Source organism: Natator depressus, chromosome 7 (genome assembly GCF_965152275.1).
Source record: "Natator depressus isolate rNatDep1 chromosome 7, rNatDep2.hap1, whole genome shotgun sequence".
Taxonomy (NCBI): domain Eukaryota; kingdom Metazoa; phylum Chordata; order Testudines; family Cheloniidae; genus Natator; species Natator depressus.
The window spans coordinates 26,805,557-26,830,574 of record NC_134240.1 but is presented as its reverse complement, the minus strand read 5'-3'; the positions used below and the strand labels follow the sequence as shown (position 1 = coordinate 26,830,574).

Here is a 25,018-nt window from a genome sequence, read left to right as displayed (position 1 = left end):
ACTTACACTGCTAGGTAAATATTTAAATATTATGGTGATTTCCAAATATCTATGTATAACTTTTATGCCTTGTTGAATAATCATATGCATTTTACAACATTTGCATGTATGTATTTGCATGAGCCCACATATTTTTAAATACCTGAAGATATGGAATACAACATTTCCAAGCAAAGGCCTGAGCTTAGAGACGCTTACTATCATATTGGGACTATATAGCACTATGCAAAGCAGTAAGTGTTTTCAGGATCAAGTTGTAAGATGTCAGCTAAATGATATGGAATATTCTGAATCAGATTTGCAGGAGAGATATAAAATGTCTTTAAAGTAACAGCAATGGAAAAACATCAAAAAGGTTTTTGGGGGGAGGTAGGGTGTCAGTTCAGTCTGGATCAGCATCCCAGAATGTGGAGCTGTACTATCCTAACCTCTTTGGTATGCAAAAATTATATCTCAAAAGCAGACATTTTTGCAAGAGATAGTCATTACTCCCTATTTCTGGTCACACTGGGAATATTGGAAGAAAAGCCTTTCCTGGAAAATTGTGGCATATACTGAGACATGTGGTGAACATTTTCTATCAAAGATAACCATTTTTTTTTTTTGGACTCCCAAAAGAGATTTACTTCAGTTTCACTTTGAAGGCTGGGCAAAGCTTCACTTGGAGTTTATTTTATCTCTGCTGGTTCACCCATCTCCGAGTATCATGACTGCAGTGACAGTGTAAAGAAAATGCAGGCTGAGACGTTAAGGCCAGATTTTAAACAGCAGCTCATTTGTGTCTTGGCCCACAGCTTTGCACATGTAAATCGCCTGTTAGGCACCTTACCATACAATTTGCACAGACACACACTGTTCATGTTCACATATGTGCTATATTCCCACCTCAGAATTACATATGTACAATTGCAGGCACAAGTAAGGCTGGTCTTGAGGCCCTGTTGAAAGTTTAGAACTGTGCACAAGTCTTAAAGAGACAGCGTTCCACCATATCATCCACTCAGGAGGAGTGACTGTGCAAAGCAGGAGATGGCGCACAGTCAGGATTTGTAGAATATGCCTGTAGACCATGGGATTAAAATAATAGAGGTTAGAAATGGACAAGAGACCTATAGATCATCCCAGTCTATCTCATTGTCAGTGTAGGATTGTTCTGTACAGTATGGTTAGTTTTAAAAGTCCCAAGTGTGACGGGATTTTTGGCCCTTCCTTTATGGGATTATTCCACAGCCAAATAGGTCTCATAATAAAGAAGTTTTTTTCCTGGTATTCAGCCTGATTTTTCCTTATCTTAATTTCACCCACTAACTTCAAATTATACCTCCGTGAGCCAAACCAATAAACCAGTGTTAACAAGGGACCTGTGCAAGGATAAAGGCCACCCAGGTGGATCCCTTTGCAAGATCATGACATTAAATGATTTCTCTTCCTCTTTGGTGTTAGGATCTTTCATATATATATCAGCAGTCAGTACAGCTGGTTTAAAAAAATGTCAGAACAAGTTTTCCATCAGAAAATGCAGCTTAGTCAAAATCAAACATTTCATGGGAAAGTGTCAATTGCCATGACATTTTCACCAGGAAAACATCTAAATGAATAACATTTTACTTTTCTTGTTTTCATTTTGATGATATGGCAAAATTTCAACAGCATCAAAATATTTCAATTCAGAACTTTTGAAACATTGTTTTGATAATGTTAGAACATTTTAATTCATGTTTTTCTTTGATATTATGTTAAAATATTGTATTTATTTTTATATTGTTTTGACATTATCAACATGAAGTGATTCGACATTATGAGGGAAAATCAATTTTTTCAGAATAAAGGATTTTCAGATTATTTTTTGTGTGTGAAACTATGGAATTTTCCAATTAAAACAATTTTTGTACTGTCTGAATTTCCCACTGAATGGAAATTTCATTTTCTGACCAGCTCTGATAGAGGGTTATCTTATCCCCTTTAGTCATCACTTAGCTCTTTAGTTCATTTATTTTTTCCTATAAATCAGCCCTTCATAGGTCAAGATCTTGTTGGTCTCAGGTTATATGCACCACTTCAGCATCCCATTCTAGCAATGATGGCACATACACTATACTGCAGTTGGCTGTGGGTTGACCAGCCATGTACCAAAACCCCCTCTGTGGTCTCTGAAAGCTTCAGTTGGGAAGTTGCTGCTGCTCAAAGCTACAATAACTCATGTAAATTGTATCTTAAATTCCCCTTCCCTAAGAGAGGAAATGCTGTATATAGCATCCTCTGTGTGATGAGGGTTGTTCTGTTTCTCTCTGCACAGCATACACCTAGGGGAGAACATGACCCCAAGCTCTTAAAAAATGGCATTGTTTAGTTAAACATCCTCCTCACCTGCCAGAAATCAGAAATAAAACAGTTAAAGCTGACATTCCATTCTTTTTTCCATTGTGCCTAGGTATTCCAGATGTTACTGCAATGGGGACCTTATTAAGGTGCTGATTCAGCAAGGTCCTTAAGCATATGCATGACTTCAAGCATTTGAGTAGTTCCATTATAGTCAGTGGGACTATGCATATGCTCAAAGTTATGCCTTGATGCTCTTGCTTCCACAAGAAGAACTCAAAACATCTTACAGAGCTGAAAGATCTATGCACAAATATGTGAGAGGATGGACTTCTGTATTTCAGATTTCAGGAAACTAATTATTCTGCATGGGTTACCCCCAAAATGAATATTCCTATTGATACTTTATTTGAAAAATATTTAAAATGTATAAAACACAATAAAAATCAAAATTATCAATTTACTTCCATTTAAAAATAATTGAATTATTAGTTTAATTAATTTCCCACAAAATATAGGGAAAATTAATAAATATTTTAACACTCTGAATATTCCCGAGTGCTGGGCTTTCAGAAAGGCACAGATGACTTCACATACAAAAAGTAAATTCAAGCTGTGTCAGTTTTCCTCTCCCAATTACAATGAAGGGCAGTGAGGTGAGGAATAGAGATTTACATTGCAGAGAGGCAACTCTGTGAATTACAATTGCAAACACTTAAGTGATCTATCAGTACTACTCCCTCCACATTAGCCTAGGAAATAGTAGCCCCTAGAGGTAAAATATTTAAGTATCATTTGCAGAAATTCCGTGTTTCTCAATGATAACTTCTGCATTGGATCACGTTTGTTTTACTTGTAAAGCACATTTCATGACTGTGTAGTTTGAATGTTTTAAAATGTTGCCATTGAGATACTGTATCTACTTTTTAATCTCCTAGATAAAGCTCTGCTACTTTTTGACATGATACCCATATGTTTCAAATACCATTGTCTTTATATAAAGCCTTCAGTTACAGTACAAATACTGTATGTTTTACCTTTTTATTAAATGAATTGCTTCTCTTCAGCCTTATAATGCCTTCTTTGCCGCAGTAAAATGGATAATGACTGAACTTGCCGTGTAAGTAAATTCTGTCAAGAATTTAAAGAATATTTTAACTTTTTTGTCCTACATACTGAATTATTTTTTTAAAAAATTGTAATTAATTCAGTAACATTTTTCTTTATTATTAAATCTCTGGTGTAAAAGTCTTAGAAAATATATAATATAGGAATGTATAATTGCAGCTTTTAATAAGTTATTCATGGTTGTCACTTATATCCTTATGTCTTTGCTTAGCAGTCTAGCAGCTTGCAATACGCAAACCAAATTTATTATTGTGGTTACTGTTAAATTTAACATGAATGTCTGGCTGTTTTTAGTGCTGCTTGGGTGGGCTGTAGTCAATAGAGCACGCTGTCTTAGTGATTCATTGTGTTATTTTGTGATTTCATAAAGTATTCTATAAGTTGGACCCTTTAAAACTTATGCCAGATCAAGGTGTGCTTATCACATGTTATTTAATTGTTGACTTTATCTAATCCCCACAATGTTTTAAATGAACATAGATGATGCATTAGTGGGCATGGACTTTTGAAAGAAATTGGACCTATTGCCTAAAAAAGCACAGGGAAGAAGCACACAAAAGGAAGGAGAGCTTTAAAAAAATCTGTTTTGTGTTATTATGTAAACAAATCACTTAGAATATTCTAAGCTGTGTGTTTTATTATTGTACTTTTCAGACAGCTCAATTTCAGGCTTAAATGTAATCTCTCCGTAAATAGGAAGCAATCTTTTCTCGTAACTATTTTGTTTTAATTGAAAAGTATTATGAGCTTTTGAAAAGACAGTTTGAAGTATGATCTTGGAAACTGTAATTAATTGGCCATTAACACTCTGCAGAATTGAAATGCATCTCTCAAAGTAAATATCAGAAAAAAATCACATTACAAATGAGATTTTCTTGCTGGTTGTAACAACATCAAAAATTGCAAGAAACACACTTCTCCCCTTCTGAATTTGAAAATTTATAGTCTCTTGTCATTAAGGTTAACTTTGCATGTTGGTTTCACATTATAATAAAAGCTGATACATTTCAGTTGACCTTCAGCATATTTTCATGGGCTAGTGTATTTTCTCGATAGATAGACCAAAAAAACCCCCAAAACTAGTTAGCCACTGGTTAATCAAGTCTGTTCTACCGCTAGAAGTAAAATAATATTTTATTATTTAGGATCCTTGAATAAGCATAAGAAAGTATTTTATTTGTATTTCTGTATCATGGCCAGGAAAGTTCTAACCATATGGCTTTTTACTAGAGAATCAAAATATTCTGTATGATGAAGAATAACTATAAATAATGGTCAACTGTAAAATTGCTGTGGGCTGCCATGCACTGGGAATTTTAATGAGCTTTCTCATGTAAAAGCTCTTGATTGTAAAATGATGTAGCTACAATATCTCGATAGTGTTAATTTCAGAATAAGTTTTCACTGGCAAGATAAAGCCTAGAGAAAATATAACAATAGCAAAAGATAACTCAGGAGTTATGCTAGCAGCTTGAACATCAGTTTCTTGTTTGTTTTTATTTAAAATGGGATGAATGGTATCACCCTACCGACATTTTAAAGATGGAACAAAGAGCTAATATTTTGAAAACGTTCTATGTAATAATATGAAACATTTTGATCATTTCTTTAGGTTCTTGGTGGAATTTAATTTGTGCAGTTGGTGGCACTCAGATTTAACAGCAAAAGGTAAGTGTAAACTGTTCTTATGGCCCTAATGAAAAATATTCTAGATTTAATTGCACTTTTAATATTAAAACATACATTAAGTGTTTTATTTACTATATTAATATTGTTAATGGTAAATTTTTGTCTGTCATCAATATTATATTCTCTTTCAGCCCTCATTATGATGGTTTAGGACTCAGTTATTTTCCATATCTCTCTGTGTGTGTGCTTATGTGTATTTTTAATACTGCAGTGAAATTACAATGTATTAGCATAAAAGCAGAACTTAAAATGCATGTGACATATAAATAATATTAAGGATGATTTTGTGAAGGTGATTTTAAACAAAAAACAGAATACAATAAAACAAGATGCATTTTTCCTGTTCTAATATTTTTTTCTTTTCTAAATTAAAAACAAAAAAATCTTCCTGCTTAATGCATCACCATTAGCCTCATTCTGTTTATAGCACATATTGTATAGAGCTGCTCAAAATTTTTCTGATGGAATTTATTTTCTATTGGAAAATGCTGTTTTATCAAAATCAAAACATTCTGTGGGAGTATGTTAATTTAACAATTTCATTAGGAAAAAAACTTGAAAAAAAACCACATTTTGATAAGGTCTAAATATTCCATTTTGACCTTGTCAGAACAGAATGCTTTGATTTTTTGTTGTTTAAAAATGACTTTATTTTAAAATTTATTTTATTTTATAGTCTATTATAAATTATGATAGATTATAAAAGTGCTAACAAAGTTGAAACTGGAATGAATGTTTAGATTTTATGGAATCAGTTTTTAAAAAAAACAAAAGTCAACATTTTTGTTTCATGGGAACTTGCCATTTATTTTTTTCTGATTTGGAATGAAAACAAATATCAGAATGTCAGAATTTCCTGCAGAATGAAAATTTCTAGTTTTGATCAGCTCTTATATATTTTTTTTTAATCCTTTTGGATACTTCAGAATTGCTGTATGATAATTAGTAAGAATAGTGTTATTAAACTGTTTATTACACTAGGTAGTCATTTGCCACTATAACAATTAAAACATTCTCCATTTCAAGGCCCAGATCCTGAGTTGCTGATAGCATAGTTTAGGAGCATGGGGTGCACACATAACCTTTCATTTATCTTTTGCATTCCTTTGATCCTGGTTTGATTCTGTTGCCTCCTCCTCCTCCTCCTAGTAGCTCAGGCATTCTCCTAGGACAGGGGAAGACATGGGTTCAGTTCCCTTCTCTGGAGCAGGGATTCAGACCTGAGTCTCCCACATTCCAGGTGAGTGCCCTTACCACCAGACTAGAGGGTATTCTGTGGTGGATCTCTCTCAGTCTCACCTATTGAAGCTGTTCCATTGTATAAATAATTAAATGGTCATTAGCACAGGGACTTGATCTTGGATCTCCATCATCCTAGCTGGGTGGCCTAATTACCAGACTGTAGCGCTTTGTTCTCTCTGGCCCAATGACTAATCACGTATTTTATACGAAATTGAACAGCTTCAGCATGTGACACTGGGAGACCCAGAATACCCTAGCTTGGTGGTAAGGGTGCCATCCTGGAATGGGGGAAGAATTCAAATTACTAGCTCTGGAGCAGGGATTCAAACCTGGGTCTCAAACATCCCAAGTGAGTACCCTAACCATTTGTGTTAAGGGGACCACCATCCCCTGCTTTGGTTTTCTTTGTTTTTATTTTAAAAAAGGCTTAAAATGCTCAGAAACCAAATATTTCTTTTGTCCCAAAACAAAATTTGTGTCTGTCTGGTTTTTGATTTACCAAAAACTCTGAATTTTCATTTTTGGTTTGGTTTGAACTGATTTTTTTTCCATTTTTCTGGAACTTCCAGAAAACCAAAAAATCAGTTATTTGCCTACCTCTTAGCGTGACCAGATGTCCTGATTTTATAGGGTCAGTTCCGATTTTTGGGGCTTTTTCTTATATAGGTTACTTTTACCCCTCACCCCCTGTCCTGATTTTTCACATTGCTGTCTGGTCACCCTACCACCTCTAGTCCTGATGCAGCCCATCCAAATGGTGCATGCATCACATTTGAAGAGATGACTTGATAATTAGTACCTCTCTTTGTTAAATGTCTATGTAGGTAAACACCTGCTTTGGTTTGTAAGTATGTCTAGATACCAAACACCACCAATATTATTAACTTGCCATTTTATTTTCCGCCCCACAACCAAAAGTTTACCATTACTTTACTGAATAACAACAGTGTGAATGAGGGACATTCATTCATGTTTTAGCTAAAAATGTTCCATGTCATTATACACTTCACCTGCTCCATTTCCTTAATGAATAGGGCTCCTGCTCACTGGAAAGCTATCATTTTTATACAACTAGCTTATCTAATTAGAATTTGGTGATCTGGCAGTCATTTGGAAATTGGCTTCCATTACCCAAGACAAATGAAAGAAAAAGTATTCCGAACAGCAAATGTTGAGGTATGTTCTTATTCAGATGCCACAGCATTGCTCCCATTAGTACTATTGAGAGTTACAGTGAACATGTATATACCTCACTCAATTAAAACCAAAGAACTCATGCAGTAGCAACAAATTCCTTTGCCTTTCTTAACAATACCTCATAGATCACAGTGATTTTCAGTCCCTCCAAGGGTAAAATTCCTTGCTGCCCAAAATATGACAAGTATATTTTGTGCATTATTAGTGACACAAAACCTGCTCCAAACACCTGCCAGCTCATCAACTTCGTGGTAGGAGAAATATTTCTACCTGCATCCCGGAGCCCCGTAACCTCTCTCACACTTGTGAATTGTGAACGGGAGGTGGCTTCCTCAACCTTGGGCTTCACAATCAAGGGACTAGAGAAATCTGAAACTTTCCAATCTCTGGCAGCCTCTTTGTTACCTAGGTCTGTTGAGACATGAGGGAGTAGGGCTCCAGAATCATAGGTGGGGATCACACCAACCACTCTGGTGCAGCAGGTATTCACCATCCCAAATGGAGAGAACAGGAAGGAAAGGGGGGATGGTGCAGATCCTTGTCAGTTAACCTCATCTAGGTGGCCAGACCCAATAAAGTGGTCCCTAACAGAGGCAGAACCCTACAGTGTCAGGTGATTCCCCCACTCCTCTAGTTTTCACGCATTTGATTATAAAGATTTTTTCCATCATAAATTCCTAACTAGTGTAAAATGAATGTAATTCTCAAATCTCCTTAATTATTTAAATGTAAATCTTACTCATGAAGCATGATGCACAGGTTTCTGTGGATCAGATATTTCCCACTCTGTAAAACAGAGTCAGATTAGTTCCATCGGTGCAAGACACAGAGGCCTTGTCTACATTCCAAAATTAAGTTGACCTAAGTTAGGTTGACGTACAGCCTTGCAATCATTATTGCGGTTTCTCATGTGCACACTAGCTCCTTCTGTCAGCGGAACGTGTCCTCACCTGGAGCACTTCCACCGACTGAAGTGGGGCACTGACAGCCAGAACCTCCCCACCCCAGAGTTGACAGCTGGAGACACCCTAGCCCCTGCCCTGGTGGTGGGAGCCTCAGTGCCAGGGCTGGCAGCCTGGACTGCGGCCACCTCCTGGTAAGGGACTGGGGGTGGTGAGGAGAGCCTGAGCCTTGCTGCCTCCCAGTGAGGGATTTCCTCCCACACTTAATGCCTTACCAGGAGTCAGACAGGCTTGGGCTCTCCTCCCCGCCCTCAGTCCCTCAAGGTAGCCAGCCTTGGGCTCTCCCCCCCCCCCCCAAAAAAATCCCTCATCAACAGGTGATGTAAGTAACATAAACACTGCATCACCCGAACTACACCCACTTAAGTGCTATGCCTCTCATGGAGGTGGGGTTATTAGGTTGACGTAGTGGGCAATTTACATGGGCGGGAGCACCATTGTAGTATGGACACTTACATAGTTAGGTCGACGTAAGCTCATAGGTGCTGGAACTGGGGGTGCTGCTATACCCCCAGGCTTGAAGTGGTTTCCATTATACACAGGGTTTACAGTTTGGTTCAATAGCTCTCTACACCCCTACTATAAAAATTCCTCCAGCACCCCTGCATAAGCTGCCTTTCAATCGACCTAACTCTGTAGTGTAGTCCAGGCCAGAGGTAAAGTTTTCAAAACCACTAACATGACTTAGGAGCCTAAGTGCCTGTATAAAAAAAGATGAGACATATCATATTAATCTCCCCCTCTTCCTGTCTTCTGATCTCCCTCCAACAATACCCCGCCTAAGTTTGATGCATATGAGAAAATTTGTTTTTGTTTGGCATGTAAAAATAATATAGTTCAGAGAGATATATCCTACTGTCTTCTTTGACTTACAAACCCAACTTTACAATAATTCCCTGACTGATCTGCAGTAGGCTTACCATTGGCTCTAAAACGATCTTGAGTGGAGAAACTGTGGAGTCCATGAGCCTGTTCAGTGTAATCTATCCTTACATAATTGATAGCCGGTTTCCCCAGAAAGCAATTAGTTGAAGATACGTCTAGAGGTTGTGTTTGCACATATAAGGAGTAAAATATGATCCAGTGAATAAGTCACTAGAGTGGGGGTAAGGAGACCTGCATGTCATTCTCAGCTCTGTCATTGTCCTGTGGTTTGACTAGGAACAAGTCATGTCACTGCTGTGTGCCTCAGTTTTCCCAACTGTAAAATGGGAATAGTGATACTTACCCTCCCATGTAAAGCACTTTGAGGGATCTATGGATGAATAGTGCTATGGAAAATTAAGTATTATTATGTTAGGGAGGTAAAAAGCCAGAGATAAAAGACACCCAAAACCTGAGCATCCTTCTTGGTGAGATCTTTTTTTTTTTCTTTTTTTTTGGTCCCTATGTCCTTTCTTTGTGAGTTCTGAGACAATGCAAAGTCTCGAGGGTCACCCTCCACAGAAATGATATGCTGACTTCAATTGAATGTACAGTACCTTAATTAGGGGTACTCCAGCAAATACATTTAAATACAATTATTAAGGAGAATTAGAAAGTAGATGTGTACACTTGAAACATAAAAGCAGCAGCTAGTTTCGCTTGAGTCTATCCATAGTGTGAAAACAAGATCTTGTCCATAAATGAAAACTAGCTTGGCTAAGGGTAAATCGCAAATAACTATGATAAGGTTTATGTCTTACAAAATTACATCCCCCAGCTAAAAGGGTTTTTTGTTAATTAAAAAAAAGCATTTTGCACTGCCTACGAAATATCACAGGGTGGCAGAAGCTGAGTAACATTTCCATTCACTGTAAGCTGTTTGGTACAGTAGCTCACATTGTTGAGAGTTTTTGTGTGCCTGTTCTTCCCAAGTAACATTAAGATATTTTTATATGCCTGTAGCACAGAGATTGAAACAAACCCTAGAGCCTTGTGATACTGAATATCCAGCATTTGTTTCTGAACGCACGATAAAGGAGACCACGGGAAACATTGCTTGTGATGACTGTTTCAAGTAAGCCCTTTCAATTTTTTATGCAACGGATTGTGACAAACCAGATAAACTGAGATTTTTAAGTTTATGTTGAAGGATATGCAGTTCTAGCTTTTACAGTGTGTCTTATCCATCAATGACTGGATGCCATTTCTATCAGTAGTGTAGGGGTCATATAAAGGGTTAATGTTCTGAAATTAAAGCAAGAGATATTATACTGTACCAGAAAATGCTGGGTAGGTCCAGGCTTCTAGTGAATGAAGAAGTTCTTTGCAGTGGTATAAGTTTTAGGTCAACGACTGGAGACCAGACTTGTGCAATATCCTAAAAAAGGGAGAATTATTTTCTGATTTACATACAAATGAAAGGTCAAGGCAGTTAGTTGTCCTATAAGCAAAACAACGTAGGAATTCCACTGGCTTTTGGTGCAGTGGTATCTGTTTGTTCTGTTTGACTCTCCAACACTCTCCCCATATTGGAGTTGTTAAGCTGAAAAGCATGGGAGAGGAGTAAAGATCTTTTCCCAAGCTTTCGCGCTGGGAAGCTGAGCTGACAATGGACAAGTCTGGCACACATTAGACATCCCTTGGTTGCTTGTACTATTACGATAGTAGATGAGTCCTTCCCAGGGTTAAAAGAAGAACTTCAAAGAAAATTAATTCATCCCAACTTTCCCCCCCAAAAGTAATATGCTTGCTCATTGCATTAGTGTCTCTCTAAATCGATAATAAGAAATGTCACTTAACAGTATATTATCATTAGAATGTCGCTCAGTTACTGAACAGAAGTATAGTTTATGCAAATGATTTTATTAATTTTGTATACTTAGTGATGGTTTCTGTTGTTCAATTTAACTTTCCGTATGCTGAGAGATCATTGTCACAAAACACATTAATATTTGCAGTAGTATCCTTTCTATCACAGAAATACCAAGAAGAACTATACAATCAAAATTCCTACCACCTTTGATTTATTTGGTTCAGACAGAAATTGTTATAGCCTTCTTCCTCCATCCTAAACCAATATGCAGTTAGTAACTAAGGGTGAAATCCTGGCCCAATTGAAGTCAATGGGTGTTTTGCAGGATTTCACTCTAAACTTTCATTTCAACCCATTTCAACACACATGCTTTGTAATAACCTGAACATCTTAAAAAAAAAAAGTGAGTGAATCCCTGAGGTATAATTTATAAAGTGATCATTTGTGAAGGCAGTTTAGTTACAGTGAACAAACTTCTGAATCTGAAAAATGTATTTTTCTTACTGTAAAGGGTGAAGCACAGCAATGTGGCCAATGTTATGTTGGAGCTAGCAAGTGAAATGTCAAGTGTTTGGTTCACACACTTATTGTGGGGGGGTCAGCCAGACGGTATGCCAGAGGCATCCACACTTTAACATATTTAGGGACAAATTAATAACATGTCAGAAGCCTAAGAGATCTTTTTAATTTTTATAAAGTACAAAAGATTGCAACATCACTCAACTTTACTACAAAGTTGGAAATTGCAAGTCTCAGAACTTAATATTCTATATTGATCTGAGCACAGACCACTTGGATCAAGACATATCATCTCATGCTGGAACCTGTAGCCTGTGGGCTACACCTTTGTATTAAGGATGAGAACTGCTACAAATCATATTGTAGAACTTGGGGCTGAGGGGTGCATTTTGATCACCCCATAACTTTTTGAAGACTTAAGACGTGCTGAAAATGAGTATTCACTTCTAGTTCATTTCTGGTTATCATTTAGTTATAAAGAAACTATTGCAGTCATGTCAGAGCAACTCTTTTTATAAGGCTTTTGGTGACAGAAGTAGTCTTATTTTATAAACTAATCCGGCAGAACACTTTCATTGTAACAATAGGTCCTACTGCATGAAAAGTACAAACTCAAGAAAATCAAGCCATTATGTTCCCACATAGCAAACACCACTTACTGGTATATTACTATATTATGCTTGATGTCAACAATGTAGAAATAAAACAGTATGGCTTTATCATCATTGCTCAGAGGATTAGTGAGAGCATGCACAGCAAATTACTTTATCACATACATTTTGTTTAACATTGCAAAAAGGCTTGATTCCATTAAAAAGAGATTGATTTAACGGGACCAGATTTTCAGGCTGTGTAGGTAATTTCAGGGCAAAGGAAATAACTTTCAAAAAATAACATAATTCTGCAAAACTTGGAAAGCAATGAGTTGGAAACTGAGTTTAGTGAAAATTATAGTATTTTAAAAATAATGTGCTAAGATGATTTTCATAGAAAAACATTTTATGTTCCACAGTGGAACAAAAAACAAAACAAAACAAAAAACCACCACAACCAAATCTACGTTAGTTACCAACTGTTCTCAAGCCACCCATTATTTTTCTCCACAAGCAATGGCAAACCATAGAGAAATAATCCCGAAGAACTGTTAGATTCTCATGGGAACACTCTTCGTTATGCAATTTACCCACTGACTGTCATTAACAATCTACAAAGTGCATCTAAGATTGTACTCTGCACTGGTTACCAAATGTTTTGCTATAACCCAAGCAGCTTTCCCACAGAATAGCTAAGGAATTTGACCCAGAGCCTTCTGTGGACCTACATCTAATGACCCATTTTTCAATTTCATGGCTTCAGTACAGTAAATATTTTTACAAGGAAGCATATTGCTCAATATTCTTAATTTAAGAGTGGTGTCTCATTTGCTGCAAGTAAGGGTCCAATATTACAGGGTGCTGCGTGCCCTCAACTTCCACTGCCTTCAGTGGGACTTGAGGGTGCTCAGTGCTTCACGTGATTGGATGCTAAGGGTTTCAATCCAGCTCCCATAGAGTCAGTGGGAGTCTTTCCATTGATTCTAATGTGAGATGGATCAGGCCATAAATGAGTGTATTTATTTTACACATTTATACAAATAGAGCAGGGTGGCTACTGGAAAAAGGTATTTGCAAATATTCAGCTGAATATACATCACAAATTTACTCCCGTGGTATTCCCAACTCCTTTGTTTAATTTTCACATGCATTCATATGAACAATTTTTGCTTTCAAGAACATTTAGGGAAAGTGAAAATGTCGTAGATATTTACGCAAGTATTCAATCTGGAAATATTGCACTCTTCCACTGCAAGAAAGTTTGTACCACAAGTGACTCATTCAAGCCTTTCTCCGGTTTTGTAAAAGTTTTGGTCAACCAGTTAGTGAAATGAAGCAATATTATTTGACTTACAAAAACAGTCATTCAGCACAAATATTGATTGTGAATAGAGCATACACAAAGCAAGAATCAAATGACTAATCCTGCATGATATAGCTTGCTGTCAACTCTTATTGACTCACAAGGGACTTCAGGACCTTGAGTGATAGGGTCCAATTTAAAGGCTGTAATTTCTTTGCATAAAGCTTTAAAATAAATTTGAATATTAGGTATGTGAATTAAAATCAAAGTGCTGGTGAGTAAATCACAAATATTAAAGGGACTACATCAAATATATACATTGTTCACTCATAAATAACTATATGGGCTTGTTTGAAAGCCCATTTAAGTCAACAGAAAGATGCCTACTGACTTCAGTGGGCTTTGGATCAGGCGCTAAATGTGTGCATATGTATATAATATAATCTTATATGTGTAAACTTGCTATAAAGAAAGAAATAGTTCTTCAGGACAATTTGCAGTGTTTAAAATGTTTTTAAAATATAGGTTTTATTAAGAAAGTAGGAGCCTAAAAGAAAACAAGAATTAACATAAGAATGTCATTAGGGTCAGGGTTTGGCTGCCTCAACCAATAATTTTTTGTCATTCAATATCCCACTGATTATTAAATTAATCTGTTATTGTAACAGAAATCAAAAACAAGTCAGCCCATATTTTTGGGGCATTTGAGATTGTCAACAAGAGTACAAAACTGAATATGTTGGTTTTTTACATAAAACGTTTTCATATTTTCCAGTAAGCTGTTTCTTTCTTGTACACACACACGTACACGCACACAGTGTTGTGTTTTAAACTCAAATGACAGACTGTTAAATGTTCCACTGAATAAGAAGCAGCTGCAGTACTGGAAATAGTTGCTTAAAAGAGATAATGATTTATCAATGGTAAGCAACACTCTTCCCTCTGAGTCAATACTGCACAGTGCCCAAAGCCCTCAACGTGGTTTTTAAGGGACATTATGCTGTTTGGAGGTGATGTCTTTTAGATTAGACATTAAATTTAGGGCTTACTAAGTAATTCACAGCCCTATTCACAAATATAGGGTGTTACCCCAATCACTTAACCAAATTCTAATGCAGGTAATTCTGTCCACCTCAATTCTACCTCAATTCCAGTTGACTACAGTATTATTTTCTAGCTTCTGCTATGTTCTTTGCCTACCTCACACGGGGATTGTGAGACTTAATTAATGTTTATAAAGCGCTTTGAACTACTTGGATGAAAGGTCTCTTAGAAGTGCAAAGTGTTTATTATTATAACTTAGAGAGGAAGATAACATTTACGGTGCTAGAATTTGATAAACATGCCAGTATCAAACCGTTGCAGTATATCCCTGCTGATAAAATGATCCTTTCTAATCTAATTATTTTTTCCACAGTTGTAGGCATTTTGTATTAAAATTCTGCTAATTTTGTTAGGTTCACTTAGAGATATACCATTCATTTTGGTATAAATTCAGGGGCTTATGAACAGGGAGAGATCTCCTATTCTAGTATGTGTAGCAAATACCTTCTCTGATTAATACCTGGGTAGTAGATTTATGCCTTGTATTTTCAAAATTGCATGCATGCAGTTACTGTTAGTGAGTAGACAAATGGAACCATCTGAACGCATAGCTACCAGATTTGCACATGCAATTGTGGTAAATTGTGTGCGCAAATTAGGCAGACCTCACATACATGCTAATTTGAAAAATAGGCCCTTTTCCTACTTTGTTCAGGTACAGTTATGACACACTGGACTTGGCTACAAGTCAAGGGCCTGGGCCTGCTCCTATTGACTTGAAAGGCAGAACTCCCATCAGTTTCAATTGCAGCATTTGGGTTTAAGAGACTGGGTTTAAGAGACTAACTGCACGGTGACAAAATCCTGAGGAAATATTCTCATCTCCATTTGGATTTCTTGTGCATAGTGTTAAGGTACAAAATAAAGAGAAATGTAAATAGAAAAAAAGCTATTTTTAGGGCTGTCAAGCGATTAAAAAAATTAATCGTGAGTAATCACGCGATTAAAAAAATTAATTGTGATTAATCATGTTGTTAAACAATAATAGAATACCATTTATTTAAATATTTTGGATGCTTTCTACATTTTCAAATATACTGATTTCAATTACAACACAGAATACAAAGTGTACAGTGCTCACTTTATATATGGTATATTTTTGATTACAAATATTTGCACTCTAAAAATGATAAAAGAAATAGTATTTTTCAATTCACCTCATTCAAGTACAATAATGCAATATCTTTATCATGAAAGTTGAACTTACAAATGTAGAATTATGTACAAAAAAACCCCTGCATTCAAAAATAAAACAGTGTAAAACTTTAGACCCTAGAAGTCCACTCAGTCCTACTTCTTGTTCAGCCACTCTCTCAGACAAACAAGTTTGCAGGAGATAATGCTGCCTGCTTCTTGTTTACAATGTCACCTGAAAATGAGAACAGATGTTTGCATGGCACTGTTGTAGCCGGTGTTGTAAGATATATACGGGCCAGATGCGCTAAAGATTCATATGTCCCTTCATCTTCAACCACCATTACAGAGGACATGCATCCATGCTGATGACGGGTTCTGCTTGATAATCCAAAGCAGTGCAGAGCAATACATGTTCACTTTCATCATCTGAGTCAGATGCGACCAGCAGAAGGTTGATTTTCTTTTTCGATTGTTCCAGTTCTATAGTTTCTGCATCAGAGTGTTGCTCTTTTAAGACTTCTGAAAGCATGTTCCACACCTCATCGCTCTCAGATTATGGAAGGCACTTCAGATTCTTAAACCTTGGGTTGAGTGTTGTAGCTATCTTTGGAAATCTCACATTGGTACCTTCTTTGCATTTTGTCAAATCTGCATGGATTTCTTAAAATGTTCTTAAAATGAACAACATGTGCTGGGTCATCATCCAAGACTGCTATAATATTAAATACATGGCAGAATGCAGGTAAAACAGAACAGGGGACATACTATTCTCCCCCCAAGGAGTTCAGTCAAAATATAATTAAACATTATTTTTTTAATGAGCATCATCAGCATGGAAGCATGTCCTCTGGAATGGTAGCCGAAGCATGAAGGGGCATATGGATGTTTAGCATATCTGACATGTAAGTACCTTGCAGTGCCAGCTACAAAAGTGCCATGTTAACGCCTGTTCTCACTTTCAAGTGACATTGTAAATAAGAAGCCAGCAGCATTATCTCCCCTAAATGTAAACAAACTTGTTTGTCTTAGCAATTGGCTGAATAAGAAGTAGGACTGAGTGGTCTTGTAGGCTCTAAAGTTTTACATTGTTTTGTTTTTGAGTGCAGTTATGTAACAAAAAAAATCTACATTTGTAAGTTGCACTTTCACAATAAAGAGATTGCATTGTGGTACTTGAATGAGGTGAATTGAAAAATACTATTTTTTTATCATTTTTACAATGCAAATATTTGTAATAAAAATAATAGCATAAAGTGAGCTCTGTACACTTTGTATTCTGTGTGGTAATTTAAATCAATATATTTGAAAATATAGAAAAACATCCAAAAATAGTTGTTCAATTTCAATTGGTATTCTATTGTTTAAGAGTGCGATTAAAATTGTGATTAATCGAGATGAATTTTTTTGAGTTAATCGTATGAGTTAACAGCGATTAATCAACAGCCCTGCTATTTTTGCTATTTTTCACCAGGAAACCATGTAAACGTGCCTGTACCCATCCCAATTCAGGAAAGCAGTTAAGTATGTGTGTGACTTCAGTAGGACTTAAGCACAAGTGTTCATACACTGCAAGCACAATTACTGTTTACATTCATAGGAGTTACTGCATTGAATAACAGCTATATTGTATACATGGCCACCTAAAATGTGAATAAACTAAACCCTGCCTAAGCCCCTGATGTACACCAATATGTTCCATGTCATAAGGGAAGAAATACACAGCTATCCAACTTGCAGATCACCAGGGAGCCAACCAAGGCAAGTTGTTGTTGTTGCTGTTTTTAAGGGATAGTGTTTTCTGCTGCTTTTTACACATAGAAACAGGTAAATGAGATTGGAATTCTAGTTAATTTGGAGATCACACAGCTCTTTGTGCAGCTTTTTAATAGCAAATTTAAGATTTGTCCAAAGAATGTGCTTATTCAGCAGTGATCAGATAAATAACACAACTTAGATTCAGATTGTACTCAACATGAGTAGTACAATTTATAGCATTAAAAATATAATGGTATTTTAAAACCATTCAATTTTGAGATCTAACATAATTTGCTAAAACACTTCTGCATTTGTTGTTTGGCAGAGGCTTACTAAACTGCTGTACTTAATCTTGCTTCAAATGTGTAAATAAATATGCAATTCAATTTTCCATAGAATAAATAATAATTTGCCTTTTCAGATGGAGTTAGTTTACTTCTAAACAAATCAGCTTGCCACATAAAACAAGCAAAACACCAAGGCCCAATTTCTTCCCTGTTCATATATCAGGATCTCCCCATGGATTCCAGGAGTGGGTTGGGCGGTAAAATACAATCACCCTTCAGAAGTAGTTTTGGTTGTTATTCATTTTACCGTATTCATCTTAAAGGCCCATGGGCAAAAGCAACTACTCCTTATAGTTGATGTTACATTGTATGTTTTATGTAGTTGCTTTTTCAGCAGCCATGCCAAGTATACTCTAGTGTGTGGGTAATATCTGACAGACAAATGAATGGTTTTGACCTGTGTTCAAGCTGAGCAGCAGATGTGTCATACCTACGTTTCTCACTGGTGGTGGTGGAAATGATAAAAAAAATGGGCTAATCACCTTTAACTTACATTGACTTGAATGAGCATTGACTTTGCAGGATGAGCTCAGCATTTTGCACACTTCAACAGGAATTCATTGTGGAGATCAAGGGGTAAGATTTCATTTACATTAGACCCCCTTGACACTGACCTGGCCGTCAGAACAGTGTAAAGTGGCCTTAGTGTAAATGAGAATCTGACCTGAGGTCCTTTAAAAAGGGGGTTCAATGGCTTGCTAATGGGTTTGTGCATAGTTCTTTTGTTTGTTTATTTTTTAACTTGCAAACTATGGTGACCAGATGTCCCGATTTTATAGGGACAGTCCCAATTTTTGAGTCTTTTTCTTATATAGGCTCTTATTACCCCACACCCCCGTCCTGATTTTTCACACTCGCTGTCTGGTCACCCTATTGCAAACTGAAGTAATAATATATAAATTAGAGCAATACTAATACCGAGTTATGGGGTGAAAAATGTATTTTCTAATCCAAGTAGCAATTCTGTTTGTAAAATGGAACTAATGACTCTTAAGGTTACTTTATCCTTTGTAGTTGTTAGGGTTTTGGATTAGTTGATGTTTTTTTTTTTTATAATTTCATTAAATGTTTATTTTTACAAACTGTAGGTACAGGATGATATCTGTATCTCAGTGATATCTTTAAAAATTGCTAAAGATGAAAATATAATGACTGTTTTCTTATCTGTATATCAGTGAATCACAGGATTTTATCCAGGGAGCCATAAATAAAGGCCCACTGACCAAAAACTCTCTCCAGTAGGAAAGATCTGTGTTTCAGACCCTAAAGAAGATATAGGAATGCTGTCCTCTGGAACAATGGTTTCCAGAATCAAATCTGCCTGATTTTACAGTCATTGCTCATGCAGAACCCTCATAGATGTCAGGGGATGTATTGTAGGTAGAGCAACTGCAGGATAATAAGAAGGTTCTTAAGTAGGCTTAACTGAATTTATTTAATTTTTAAAAAACTTTAATGGATAATGTTAGTTTATTTTTAAGGATTTTGAACATTTTTATCCATTTAAATTTTTAGAGTTGTGGGAATGACTATGGGGGAGTCAGACAGTACACATATTAAATTACTGTAGACTTTGAGATTCAAAAAGTTAAAGCTTAATAATTGTTAAAACACAAGTTGTCAACATCTCATATGAAAATATACAAAGTAAATATCCCTAAATCAAACTAGTAAGTTCTCAAGCACCATTTTTCTTTCTTAGCCTCGCTGTAAATTTTGATTATGTCAATGGAAATATTTTTTTTTGTTGGTTTGTGTGTGTGTATGCGGTGAAATCGATGTTTACCGACACTGACCAATAAAAATATAGTATTTCCAAGATCATTATTAAGGCAGCCAAAAATGAAACTTGTAGCTGATTCCATACAGAAAATTTTTCTTCTTTTCTCCTTATAAAATGGATCAAATTATCCAATCTAAACTGCAAAGTCTGTTTATGCCAAGGCTTTGTATTTACTGTACATACTGTACATTCCTCTACTGAGTATTAGCCAAGTTTCCTCCAATTGTAAAGTGAGATAACTTCCTCTTCTTTCCAAATGCAACAGAGATGATAACCTTTGTCATGCAGGTGGAACTTAAAGTTAATGTGTAGCTAATTTTATCTTTACCCTTTGATAACATATTTTGAATGGCTAGTGCAGGAAATGAAGTAAGTTGCTATGTTTTGAAAAGAAAATAGTAATATGAAATAAGGCAGCACATATATAAATTAGCAGACAGGTGTCTACTTGTCAGTTATTAGCCTCACAATCCCTTGGACAGTTTCCAATCTGTATTTTTAAAAACAGATGAAAGATTTCAACATAAAACATTTTGGAACTTTTTTATTTGTTCATGGGATTCAGTATCATAGTAGCTGCTTATTTACAACCTTTTACCTTAAAGATAGCATTTGATTTTCATTATATTTTTGTATTCTTTTCTCAGTTCACGTTTGTGTCCTTGGTCACATCCTGCCAAGAGGCATCTGAGTCCTGCCAAGACATCTCTTTGTCACTTGTTCAGATAATATATCTGAGGCTGCCTATTGAACTGTCAAAGCCATACAAATCTATGTTTGTTAACTGTGATTCTCCTTCCATTTGCTTAGCTTCGAAAGCCAGTGAATTAAATGAGCACTGTGGGTCAAATAGAAACTGCTTGAAACATTGTATACTTAATATCTAAATAAAATGTCTGACCATGACAATCTATTTCAAAGGGCATTTTGTGAACTTAAGAAGGAAATTCCTTTCTTAATGCACTATTTCTTTTTGTGACTGGGAAATTTTTCTTATTAGCATGTGTCTAAACACCTCTTGTGCATTGTCAAGGTTACCAACTTACAGCATAGAAGGTGTCCTAGATCTGGTCTTATATTACAGTACAGAGATGTGAAAGACATTTAAATGGAAATACCTCAGCAATAATATTAATTGAACAAACACCTTTTAATTCTGTAGTTTAGAACATGTGGACTGACTCCCCACGTATAACACGGACTCTAGGTGTAGGTTCCTTACATGCTTAAAAACTAAGCACATTGCTCAATAACTTTTCAGTAACAAAGCCCTAATGTGTTTCTCTTTAATGATGAAGTAAATGTGTCTGTTGTGTCTGAAATACTGATTGTCTGTTCACTTATTTGCAGGAATAATGTGTACTCACATATCCCACAAAAGTCAAAGGTACATGGTTAGGAGTTTAAACGGGTTGGATGTATACAACCATGTTCCTAAGGAAGAGGGATGTGGGTGCTGGGACACTAGAGACATAGAGGATCTGCAATTGTGAACAGGCTTCACATTTTGTTGCATGGGGGACAAGCTTCCCCCTGCATAATTTGCGCAGAATTAATGTTCTGCGCAGAATTTCATTTTCCCAGGCAGAATTGGTGCTGCAGAACTGTTGGCCACCACTAGGGGCTGCTGGATCCAGCAGAGTCCAACTCTCCAGCTCACAAATACAGGACACTGCTGTGGGGGAGAGGAAGAGGAAGCTGGAGGGTTCCTGGCAGCTGCAGTTCCCAGTACGTCCTGAAGAAATGAGACATCATGCAGGAAACTCTGTACAGACCCAGGACCCAGCATCAAGCTGTTTCTCCCTCTGAATCCCTGGGCTCGAGGTTGGGGGTGGGGAGCAGGGGGAGACAGAGGTATGTGTCGGAGACCAGCGGGACAGAGTTTTCCCCCAAGATGTGCCCAGCTGGCATGTGTGACACATCTAGACTGAGGCACCCAACAAAAGCATAACAGAGAAACAGGAACTGCATTGTGGTAGGGGTTTCTTTAACTCTCTACTCCTGGGGAAAACTTTTTTGTTGTCTATATTGTTAGAGACATACTTGCTGATAGGTATTATGAAATAAATTACCAAAATAATTGAAACTGGTATGATTATATTGAATTCTTTTGACAAATAAAATATTTGGATTAAGAACATTGATTAAAACTAGAAAATGTTCCAGTGAATTTTTAAAGTCAGCCATTGTTATGAACAGTCCTTAGAGTTATGAAGAGATTTATTTCAGTTAATAATAAATCATTGCACTGAATTAGAGCAGTCTGATTGATTTAATGCAAATGTGACCTATGCATCTGGGTTTTCATCATTTCTGCATAACAAAGGCTGTGAGTTTTATAAACAGTTAGTAGCCTTTAACTAAGGAAAACAAGTTCATCCTTAAACTTCACAGTTGTGCAGGGCAAATTATTTTGTAAACTAAAAGAAACTATAGGTTTGTCTGGATACAATATGATATACAATATTCTTGTTAATCTCAGGCATGTGATCTTTCTTTAATTCTTTCTTCAACACCCTCAGGGGCATAGGTCATCCAGCAATTTTGGTCTGGTCAGGCTTCTGAATGTCATGCTGATGGATTTAGCTTCTTTCTCTATTGTTCTATGTAATGTTTCTCTAGGTGGCCCTCTTTTTCTCTCTCCAGCTGGTGTCTGTGTTATCACTTGATGTGGAAGTCATGTTGGTGGCTTCCTTAAATTGTGTCCTAAATATGTCTTCTTGCCATGTTTGAAGCTTGAAGCTGGTGTGCTCCATTTACAATTTCTGATATTGTCATAAACTCTTTCCAGTGGACTCTGAAAATCTTCAATAGGCATTGCTTTGGAATGAGTTTAACTTCTTATCAATTGTTGTTGTGGATTTGCATGACTCTGCTCCATAGAGGTCAGACATGATGTCATTGTTAAAAAATTATATTTTTGTATCAGTGCCATTCATGCTACTTTTCCAATTCTTTTCCAATTTCTGAAAGTTGTTTGCCCTTTTTGATATTCAATGTTTGACATCTGGCATGGTGCCACCATCGTAGCACATCTTGCTCCCCAGACAAGTAGGATTTATTTCTTCTAATGTTTCCCTGTCAACTCAGATGATTGCTTTTGAAACACTGGTAGCCATATATTTTGTCTTCCCATGGTTGATGAACAAACCAACTTGTTTTCCTGTGTCTGCCAAAAACTGGGTCTTTTCTTCCATTAAGCATTGTGTTGAACTGAGCAGGACAACATCATCAGTAAACACAAGGTCACTCAATTGTACTTTTATCATTTGTCTATAAAATTCCTCAACTGCCTTCGGTGGTTATTTTCCTCATTACAAAGAAAATGTCTTTCTGCAGCATGGAAGAGGTTAGAGGGAATTATCCTGCCTCCTGCATTTCAAAAGTGACACCCGATAGTTTGGAAGAAATCTCTCCTATGGGCAAGTCTTCCTATATTTATCCATTGTTGCCCTGTATAGACATTGCCTGCTGGAACAGAGATAAAAGAGGCTCCACCTGGCTCCTGCTCCAGGTTAAATCGCTGGAGCTGGGGGATGCTGGCCTTTCCCCCAACTGACTAATGGGTGCCAAAGACTCCAAGGGGTGGAGGGGCCACCTGTTGTCCCTCAGTGAGTGTCTCCCTCCCTCATTGCTGGGGCTATCCTCTTTCACTGCCGGCCCCATCCGATTCCCCCACCTGTTGAAATGGGTGGGTAACATTTCTCAGTGATATCTGTCTCATTCATTTAAGGACCTAATCCTGCAATCTGGTCTGAATGGGTGAATGCTTATACCCATGCAGAGCCCTGCTGTAGCAGGAGTTCGCCTGTCTGGTTCACGCTGCAGGATCAGGCCTCAGAACTGTCTTTTTGTGTCAAAGAACAACAGGTTTTTTTCATCTAGTTTAAAAGTTCAAGCACTCCAAAATGATGATGTTGGCACATGTATTATAAAAATATTCCGTTCTCTATTTCATATTTTATTTAAAAATCCTAAACAACCTAATTTATGCTTGCAGTATAGACATTTCATTCATTTAAAAATGGATAAGTGAGAGAAATGTGGGTTGGAAAGATAGCCGGCAGCCTGGAAAACACATGATGTGATTTGGAAACCAGAACAACGGATATCTACAGTTCAGTTGAATGGGTATAGTTTGTTCCAGACCATTAAAGTTGGATATATGCAACTGTCAGTTATGTTGTGAGTAACAGCTATTTGAGTGTAGATTGTACAACATTTTCCATTTACTGTACCCTGATGTATGTGTGTGGGTTTTTTTTTATTATTTTATTTTACTTAAAACAAAAATAGGAAAGATCAAAACCTGACAGATATGAAATGAAATCCCAAAGTAATAACTAAAAATCTTATGCCCTGGGTGCTTGAAGTTAGCAATGTAAATCCACATTTAAGTGCCTGGAAAAAATAGCCTGATTTTTCAGAGGTGCTGAAGAATCAAAACTCTCAATGAAGCAAATGAGAGCTACTGGTGCTCAGCACCTCTGAAATTCAGGCCACTTTTTAAGGTGCCCTAATATGCATTTCAGTTGCTAATATCAGTTAAACAAGTTTAAATATTTTTTTCAGTGTGGATCCACTTACCCCTTTACTCTTTACACATTATATTATTCCCCGTGATAGCATAGCTAATCCATCCAGCAGAGCTTGTATACATGACCCAGAACAAAAATGGTATGAGTACTGATTACTAGGAGAATGGTGACTTATGTGGATGCATGTGTGTTGGGAGGTATACATCCACACAGTCAAAACTTGGATCTAGGTATATGCAGTAGCATTGCAACAATTTTTATAGTGGGGATGCTGAAAGCCATTGCACTATAAACCCTGTATGTAGTGAAAACTACTTCAAGCCAGGGGATGTGGCAGCACCCCTAGTTCCAACACCCCTGGGTGTATACACCCCTATCATCATTGTAGCACTGAGCACTAGTGTCAAACATTTCCTACAATGATTATAGATGGAGACAAAATGAAAAACAGGTATCTGGAAATTAGTTTTTTCTTAAATCAAACTAAATGTCCAGGAACATGAGATTAAATACAAATCTGTGCAGACATTTCAAATATTAATGGAATTCAAACCCCATATAACCCATGTGTTCATTGTTACCACATACTCTACTGTATAGCATCTGTTATCATTAGCACAGAATAACATAATGATATCCACTTTTAAAAAGTTCTAGAAGGTAAC

At 36.6% G+C, this 25,018-nt stretch overlaps 1 protein-coding gene and 1 long non-coding RNA gene across 5 annotated transcripts in view; one reads left to right on the top strand and one right to left on the bottom strand.

Annotated features, from left to right (window-relative positions):
• Positions 1-25,018, top strand: part of CACNA2D3 (calcium voltage-gated channel auxiliary subunit alpha2delta 3) — an 869,947-nt gene that overhangs the window by 832,110 nt on the left and 12,819 nt on the right. For all 4 annotated transcript variants that reach the window (XM_074957772.1, XM_074957774.1, XM_074957773.1 and 1 more), the window contains 3 exons: positions 3,387-3,439; positions 5,060-5,115; positions 10,425-10,536. In XM_074957772.1, the coding sequence (XP_074813873.1) occupies positions 3,387-3,439; positions 5,060-5,115; positions 10,425-10,536 (221 nt within the window). The remainder of the gene's footprint in view (positions 1-3,386; positions 3,440-5,059; positions 5,116-10,424; positions 10,537-25,018) is intronic.
• The window catches only part of LOC141990504 (uncharacterized), a 61,991-nt gene continuing 47,644 nt past the window's right edge, over positions 10,672-25,018 (bottom strand). Inside the window, exon 3 of the long non-coding RNA XR_012640198.1 lies at positions 10,672-10,839. This is a non-coding gene — a long non-coding RNA (uncharacterized LOC141990504). The remainder of the gene's footprint in view (positions 10,840-25,018) is intronic.